Source organism: Lates calcarifer, linkage group LG7_1 (assembly GCF_001640805.2).
Source record: "Lates calcarifer isolate ASB-BC8 linkage group LG7_1, TLL_Latcal_v3, whole genome shotgun sequence".
NCBI classification, from domain to species: domain Eukaryota; kingdom Metazoa; phylum Chordata; class Actinopteri; family Centropomidae; genus Lates; species Lates calcarifer.
In genome coordinates, this window is record NC_066839.1 from 11477979 (window position 1) to 11487426 (window position 9448).

Genomic DNA, 9448 nt, shown 5'->3' on the forward strand with positions numbered 1-9448 from the left:
AATTTATTCATTTTGCAATTTTTTAATTTATTTTTTTAAATTTGTCATGCCGTGTGGGTTGGAGAGGGCTTCTCTCACAGTATTAATTCGCACAGAGCAGTCACAGAAGGTGTTAACGCAAACACAATCCTCCATCCCTGGGCACACTCTGCAGCTTTAATAGGCCCCTTGTGGTGAGGCAGCTGTCCTGACTAGCTGACAGGAATTTTTGTTGTGCTGACCCCCTCCGCTTCACATAAACGTAAACATCTTGACTCTGATGGACGACTGATTCCAGCTGATGCGTCAGTCATGAGACAAAACAAAATACAAAATCATCAGCAGTTTGGGAAGAGTGTTAGTAAAAAGCTAATTTCACAAAGTCAGCTTTTCACCCCAGTATAACAACTCTACAAGGTACAAAAGTATTCTGCACACAATTGAAGTTGCTGTACACATAACACTAACATAAAAATGTAATTTCCAAAAATCCATAAATTAAACCTTCTATAAAAACATGAATGCTCTCTATCATTGCTCCAGTACCAAAAAGAGTAGAAAGTGTCTACAGTTCTGTAAACCTCCTAATCACAGGGGTGTATGCAGTCCATAGGGATCAGCCATGTTCCGTCTTTTCTCTCCTTTCTCTTCATTTTTGTGCCATCTCTTTGCGAAGCTCTACCAAGTAGGAGTGATCTTTCCCGTGAGCCACCTCCATTATGGCCAATGCCTGTGGGCGCACAGTAAACAGTAGAATTTCAAATGATACTCAGACCTAATGATTCCTGTTTAAACACAGTCTTCACTGCTGTTAACCTCATTAAGAGTCATCTGTAGGGCCTGTATCTGGTACGAGAATCTGTCAGAGCGTCACATTACCTTCTTGAAAGCGCTGATGCCCATTGAGTGCCTCTCCATCCCCATGTACAGTCTGCCTAACTTCAGGTACATGGAGGACACATTCAGGGAGTAGGGAGGATACAGCCGGCTGCATTGGACAGAGATCACACGTAGTTACTTTTCTCAAACACAAATAATTGATCAAAAAAGTATTCATATGATAATATAAGGAATCATATTGTATAGATAAGACAAGACAACACAAACCCTTTATCTCCTCTTCTAAAATTGTATAGTCTTCCTGTTCTGTTCAGTTTAATAACTGGGAATGTAGAGGGTGAAACCCATATTTTAGAATTATATGAGCTGGTACAAAATCTTCGATCAACTTCCTAACTTTTCAAATTGACACAAATTTTTGGGCCAGGGAAGTGCAGAGCACTAGAATATCTGAATATCGTACTCAAGTAAAATTACTTTAGTAGAAAATGGCTTAATATTATTAATGTGATTTCTTATTACACTTCTGTGAAATTGGTGGACTTGCAAAAGACAGATTAAAAAAGAAATAAAATTTTATCCATTTTCCATTAGTTCTTATCATGGTTAAAACTCTGTTCTCTGTGATTGTTACCATTCCTGAGGGATATGAGAAATTAATTTAAACAAAAATGAAATACTTACACAATTTAGCAAATAATAAATACAGTACAGGTACATGAAAAGCCTACATTCTGTAATACCTGACCTGCAGGTAATCGTGCATGTTTACAAAGTGTGTGTGCTCTTAGTACTTGTAAGGTTTGAGGATCTTCTCGCCGTATCTGATAGCTCCATCTATATCTTGCATGTAAAGGCAAACCCCCATGGCCTGATACATCATGTGGAGCATGTAGACGTTCGAGTCATCGAAGACGGCTCCCATCTCCTTCCAGGCTCTGTTCACACATTTCCAGCAGCTCACTAGGGGGTGCAACAGAGTCAAGGCTGCGTTGAACACATGCTGAGATTGAACTGAAAAGACTGAGGGACTCTGATCAATCAAATGTTTTAGAGTAAGTTAGTGAGTAAATCAATACTGTACTGCAAATAATTAGAAAGTGTGTAAACAGGAAAATCAAGTTCAGACAAACTGTACGACAAAAGTGTTCGTTAATGACATTAAAGGATATTTTTCACGTTTTTGGAGGCTCTGAACTCTCTGATGGTTTTCCTGGCGTAGCGCACCATGTTGTTGATGACCTCCGGCTCAATGGGGTCACTCTGCTTAGCGTATTTTCAGCTTTGCCTTGTCCTATAGGTAGAGACAAAGTCATAGTCAACTACCTCAGCCTGTGGGATACGTAGCATTTTTCACTAAGGGCTCCATAAGTGCTGGTAACTGCTTGCCTTTGCAAATCAAAATATTGCATATCATGTCATTACACTGGACCTTACTTTGGACTTGCTTTTACACTCCTGGCAGTCACAGGTGAAGTAATAAGACTCTCTCAGCCTGTTGTTGCGGTCGTCTGTTGGATAAAGGAGGTCTATGTAGCTGATGAGCACCTAGAGGTGGCATTAACACAGCACATGAAAATCCCAAATAATGCTCACTCTCCATTCCTGACATATCTCCTCTTGTTTGAATGTCTCAATTCGCTGCCAGACAGCGCTATAACTGCAGGTTAAAGGGTCAGGTCTGAAAATAACTTCACCATCTATATTTTCATATTCAGCCAAGAGATTTAACTAACTTATAACTAATAAATGTCTCTAATCTAGCAGGAAAGAGAACAGGTGTATTTCCCAAAATATTAACAAAAAACAATGCTTGGCTTACAATTTAAAGTTAAACATAATTTAAGTGTCATTTGACGTTAAAACATTAACTGTGACTCAGTGGATCTTCTTGCTGTGATGCTCACAGACAGAGGGTAATATAATTAGCAAATGTTTCACACACTCTCTGCTTGCCTGTAAAAACCGTAGCGCCTTCCTCCACACATACACACACACTTAGGGAAAAAAAAAAAAAAAACAGGCCCAACCCCCTCTAATGGCAGCTGTCCCCTTTCCTCACTTCATCTCCGGGCTTCATGTCCTGCACAGCCCGAACCTCAGCTGACGTCCCGTTATATGTGACAATGACGCTGGGGAGACAGCTGTGGTTTATCAGTGCCACACTGTGTGGAGAGACAAACAGACACCAAGAGAAAGAGAGAGAGAGCAAGATTAGAATAAAAATACCACTCTCTACTTTCCCTCACAATGGATGAGGTAGGAGCAGTGAGACTTATTATTGCTCAGAGCAATGACATAACAGTGACATAACCGCTGTTATTTTTAAGTGGTGTTAGCACGATGCTACGGCTGTGCCTACACAGAGGTCTTGAGTGTCCCTGAAATATGTTAGCGACCTTGCTATTACCTGGGTGGCAGGCTGGAAATAGCTCTACAAGGAGCTGAGAGGGCGAATTCACCTTCACACAGCCAATTTTAAAACTTAGCAGCTTCAACCATAGCAGGGAGATGATAATACCACCAAAACACCAACTGGAGGAGAAAAGCTGTCTTGTCAGGCCTCTTTGGATGTCTCTTACTCGCAAGAAAAATTTAAAATGTAAATTAATAATTAATAAAACTAATAAAGGTGAATACCAGATTAAATATAAAGCTCACCTGTGCCAATACAGATATATTAAGATACTAAATCTTACAGGACCAAGACATGAATCTTAAGCCAACTGAAAAAAAGGGGAGAACATACTGTGTGATATACTGTACCTTTACATGTTTTGTACAGTACTGAATGAAAATGTGATTGTATGTATACATGACAGTTTCCCTTCTTACTCTGGGTAGACTGCAGTGCCCATGTGGGACAGTTCATCATCCTCTATAGTGAAACCATTACAGGCAACCTGTTGAATAAAGGATATGGAGCAGAGACAGGCATAATGCTTATACATATTAATCAGTCTTTGCCTCTTTTACAGTGAATTAAAGATGCAACACATTTAATATTACACAATCTATAGCTGCTCAACAAGTGTCTGACAGAACATACTGATGTAGTAGTAATGATTATAATAGTAAGAATCCACAGATATTATCAATAGTCATTTACTGGATGTGTGTGTGGGAGTGTGTAATACCTGGGAGAACAGCGTGAGCAGGTCTTTGTGGTCGGGCATGTCCAAGTGTTTGGAATAAAACTGATATAGTCCGGCAATGTCTGCTTCATTCATCTCTCTCTTCTCATTATCTACGTCTTCCACATCTGTTAAATGGAGAAGGACATATTATCATTTATTATTTAATTGTATTCATTTGATACAACTATTAATGGTATTTTTCAGCCAGTGATAAATTTTTGTTTTTTATGTCACAAAAAATAAAAATCATGTTAATTCTTTTTTTTTTTTTATTTTTAACTGGACCTTAGCTATGAACTCTCTGCTATAATCCAGCACCATTTGATTTACAGAGACATCATGTAGTCAGGACTAAGTGTTAGTCTGAAGTGCTCCTGCTTCCCATTCAAGCTGTTACACTTGTTATGTTGTCTAATGGCCGTTTGACCCACATATATAGGTTATATATAGATGTGGCCATGGGTGTTTCTGTCATTCTAATCTTAATGGGCTGTGCTTTTTAAAGAGGGACATCTGGAGCCACTTAAGACTGAAGTAGAGAGACTCAAAGTCTTCTTACTTTATCTTGACTTTGCCTCCCTTGTTGTTTTATAAGGTCCAAAAAGAGTAATCAAAGTACAAACTCAAAAGTTACCATGCATGCTTTTCTCTGTGTTGATTTTACTCACGTGATTGCATCTCTCCTAATAGCAAGATCTTCTCAGACACACATCTTTCTTTCTGCACTTTCTGTGGAAAACCAGTGGCATGACCACAATGAGCTACAGTAAAGTATTTGCCAGATAAATTCTCCAACAGGACATTTTTAGTGTCATTAACTCTTCAACCTTCTTGGCGAGGATCCGGGCCACCAGTCGGGCCATCTCTGAGGGGCACCATTTCTCTCCGAATGCAGTCATTGCAGAGCACTCCAGCTTGTGCATGGCCCAGTCCCCTTTCTACACACAAACACACAGAAATATCACAATGACATACAAATGAGCAACCCTGTAGTTAAAACTTAATGCTACAGCTGGCATAGCTGCAGTAAAGCAAGAGGACTTACCTTCACTACTGGTCCACCCACAATCCCCCATTCCAAATAATTTCAGTCTACCCAAGCTCAAGTAAAATGAAATCATAGTATAAGGGAACTGGACTAAAGGTCTGTAGACCTGTGATGCTCAGCACTTTATCATTGGACAGATGAAGAACTTCATGATGAATGGATCACCTTGGCTTTTATTATGTCTTTAGCACTAGTGTAGGTCAAAAATGGAAAGTTTGGCTTGAGGTGTTACCAGAGGAAAGGACGTGTTGTTGCCAAGAACACAAGGGGTTTATCCTCCATACTGTGGTTATTTAAGGACAGGTTGAGCCTCTCAGTTTCAGCTCTACACCACAACTTTCATCTGTCTAAACTGTACTTTGTCACTCTCAGCTATACCTAGGATTACCTGTGCTTGGAGCTGTATATCAAGCGACAGGAATTTTACCATTGATTTTAGAAGCTATACAATTAAAGAGCTGTCACTAACATGATGGTTGACCCTTCAGATGAAAACCCAGGTGATGGACTTCTGGAGACCATGAGTGTCTTTCATGTCATTACATTTTAATTTTATGTCAATCTATCAAATTATTGTTGAGATATTTCACTCACACACCAACCAACCAACCACAGAGCCATGCTGCTTGCGTAACAGCATAACAGTGACTGTTGTAGCGGTTCTGGACACTGAGCTTCAATATATATATAGGGACAGTTTCTTTAATACTGATATCAAAGTCCTGTGAGCAATCACACATGACTCATTATATTATACACAGGACTCACTCTGTCGCTCACCTAAGTGGTTCCTACCTGGCATTTCACATTGCAGTAGAAGGCTTTCTTGCACTTCCCACATCTTGCCAATCCTTCTTTCCTAGAAATGACAAAAAACAGGGAGTATTATCTTATGGATGGCAGTAGCAGATCATAAAGAAGCTACTGTAAGGCCATCACACATCTTTGTACAATTTACTTTCCTAGACACTCAAAGAAACGGCACTCAAACATCAGATGTCAGAACCCATCGGACGTCAACCTACATACCAGAGATCACTCAGAATATATCAGACTTCATTCTTGTGAATGTATCTGTATGTGCATCTGTGTATAGGTGAGTGTCTGGTTGCTTCAGTGTGTAAGCATGTGTGTGGACATCTCAACATCCCGTTCTGAGACAAGAAGCAGCAGTTGCTGGTGGCCTGTTGTAACCGATAGCAATGAAGGGCTTTAAAACATTCTGTGGTATTAATAGAGCTGACCTTATGACAGACCAGCTGTCTTTCTACCACAGCGAAACAGTAAAGCAGTCCAAAAGTCCACTGATATAATTTTGTGACACTTACACAAAGTCTGAACAAGCTGCTTGGTTGTTGGGCTAAGTGGCGGGAAAACAAGATGGGTTAAAGCTGGGAAAAACTCTGCCTGATGTAAAGTCCAGCTGTACTCCATGCTTAAACAAAATGATTAATTAAGATCTGATGAGTTGACGGTATGTCAAACTCACAGCTAACTGAAGAAGCTCCAAATATCCATAAATTCACATTTGTACTAGATATTTGTACAGATTTCTGTGATTGTCAAGGCTAGGGTCTACTTTATTTAATGGAAGACTAAGGACAAAGGTGGGTTAAACTGGACTGCATCAGGAATAAAAAATAAGGTAACACCTACAAATAGGATTGGGGTGAGCTTAAGGTCAGAGGTATAGATTACAGTGGGTTACAATAAAGTAATACTTTCTTAAACATCCACTTTTTGTCACTTGATAGGCAAGTATCAGCACTGGACAATAAAAAATGTCACTGCACAAAATCCAAACTGTGCATATAATTTGATTTCTGCCTCTTTTCATATTAGTTTAAAGGAATTAATTCCTTAATATTGAGCATAAGAATTCATCACATGGGATAACAACACTGCTGCTGCAGAGTGAATACTGTGATGTAATTTCATACATCAAAGATATGTGTACACAGTGCAACCTGTGGGCTACAACACAAAAAGTTATTGAATGTGCCTTGTATTTATGATGACCTTGCTAACTGACCACTCTATAAACTTCTTTGAATATTATAAAATGGCATGTGTCTGCAAAATAGATTACATTATTATATTACTTGCATTTTATAACACTTTCATCAATCCCAACTTCAGCTAAAGTCAAAACAGACTGTATTATGTAATCGTGGTGTCATTCATGTACTACACAGATAGGATACAGTATGTCACATGTGAAAGAAGATATACAGGAACCACCATTTGGGAAGATGAGCCACTCAACTGAAATAGATTTTGTGGACTGACATTTGCTGTTTGTGTGTTTGGTGGTCAGTACTTACTAAGCAGTTGATTAGTATTTTAACCATGTGTTTTCTGATTCACTCAGAGATAAATCACATGTACTGAGATAGGATATGCTGCCACAGGGTGCCAGCCATAACAAAGTTGCATCTGATGCAAGCAAACAGTGTTCAGATGAGGCTCTTTATGAACTTTATCAAGTATGGGAAGGAAATAAAGTGAGTTATCAAAGCATGCTAGGATAAAAATAAATAACCAGCCATTACCTGGTGAAGCAGAACTCACACAAACAGCCTCTCTCTTTTACTGACAGCACGTAGGAGTACGCTGGACTGGAGAACAGGAGCTCACCCAACTTAAAGGGTCTGGTAACGCGGAGTCCTCGCCCTTTTCCCGGACTGTCAAACCTCTCAAGTCCCTCGATGCTTCCTGTCATCGTGCCTCCTCCGGGGGTATCTTCCCTCTGAATGACTCTAGACCCAGAAGGAGAAAAGTGGGAAGGGTCACCTCAGCTCTGAGAGTTAGGGCGGTACCCTCCCCCAGTTATAGCCTAGTTCATAGTAACACAGCTTGCAGTTTTATACAAACAATGAAAACTATGTAAAACTTTTGTGGCACAGGCAAAGTCTCTGCTTGTGTTATAGCACATAGTAACTGATTTGGGGGGCACTATAGAGTAAGTTATACTTGTACATTTGTGGCAGCTTGGGGGGGGCAGTGCTTCCATGGCAACAAGACTGGGGGGGTCTCCGTGGTGTTTTTTTTCCTCTCCAACCACAGTAACGTCAGAACTCTCTCGTGAACCCTAACTATCATTCTAATTTAATTATTTTACATTTATTTTTTTTCAAAATCTTATTTCGTTGTCTTCGTAAGTTTTCATTGAATTTCCTCAAATGAGTGGAGCATCGCCCCTAGCGACAGGTCTTCGAGGTCAACGGTGATATTACACCCAAACAGGTGATATGCGCGTGTGAGCCAGCTAAGTGAAGTTGACTTAAAACAAAAATGCAAACAAAAAACTCGTCCGTGAACTATGAACTGTGAAGTCATTACTTTGGGTCTCACTATAAACAACGGAAAGTTAACGTATTTTAAATGTATAAACAAACAAACAAACAAACGGAAGAGTTAGCTTGCTCTTGTAATTTTGATAGTGATATCAGCTGCGTCACAGGTGCTTGTTAAACCAGTTAGCTAGCAGCTAGTTAGCATGAAGAGGAGTTCTGTCAACAAACAATCACGGCAACAAGTGCACTCAGTGGGACTGTATATCATGGATATTCACCACCTCATCTCCATGGAGGCCTTCTGCATCAGATAATGTGAGGAGTCGCCTTGTTGCTTGCCTAAAGTGTTTCACCTATGGACATGGATATTCACCACCTCATCTCCATGGAGGCCTTCTGCATCAGATAATGTGAGGAGTCGCCTTGTTGCTTGCCTAAATGTTTCACCTATGGACATGGATATTCACCACCTCATCTCCATGGAGCCTTCTGCATCAGATAATGTGGAGGAATCGCCTTGTTGCTTGCCTAAATGTTTCACCTATGGACATGGATATTCACCACCTCATCTCCATGAAAGGATGGCCTTCTGCTTCAGACACTGTGAGTCAAATATTCCCTTACCTTTTCTGTCTCTTTCTGCCTCTTTGCTCGTTGTTTTTCCTCGTGGTTTTACGTCTTTCTGCGGCTGTGTATATTCAACTGCTTTTGCTATGTTGTTGTTGATGTTACGGAGTTTATAATACACATTGGCCATTAGCAGCGGCTTCACGGCTTTAGATGATTTGGAATTTCCCCAATTCTGCATTTATTTGTTGTTTGTAGTTGAGTTATGTATTGATGGTGTGTGGTCTGTGACTTAGCCTGTGCAGAGGCTAATTCAGAGGGTATGCATATTGCTTGGGATAATTTCTTAAGAGTCTTGTATTTGAAAGCCTACATGCATTGATACGTCTAGATGCAAACATTCTTAGGTCTTGGTGTTTTTATCTTCACTGTCTTCAGTATTCAAAACTAATGTGTACCTGTTGATATCTGCATGAGAGTGTAAACTTGTAGATTTTTCATGCCACGAATATACATAAGAAAAGTGTGTTAAGTCATGCATGTACGTTGTGCGTATTGTTTCCTTTCGAAGTGAACATACA

General features: G+C 39.9%; 1 protein-coding gene across 1 annotated transcript; it reads right to left on the bottom strand.

Moving 5' to 3' along the window:
• Positions 1 to 2: 2 nt before the first annotated feature.
• On the bottom strand, positions 3 to 7783 carry smyd2b (SET and MYND domain containing 2b). The gene is given in 14 exon segments (XM_018694541.2): positions 3 to 709; positions 859 to 967; positions 1614 to 1747; positions 1749 to 1789; positions 1992 to 2088; positions 2090 to 2113; positions 2257 to 2367; positions 2882 to 2984; positions 3655 to 3722; positions 3957 to 4081; positions 4625 to 4685; positions 4784 to 4894; positions 5800 to 5863; positions 7557 to 7783. Coding segments are annotated over 14 exon segments (1299 nt in total). The 5' UTR covers positions 7727 to 7783; the 3' UTR covers positions 3 to 628.
• Positions 7784 to 9448: the final 1665 nt, after the last annotated feature.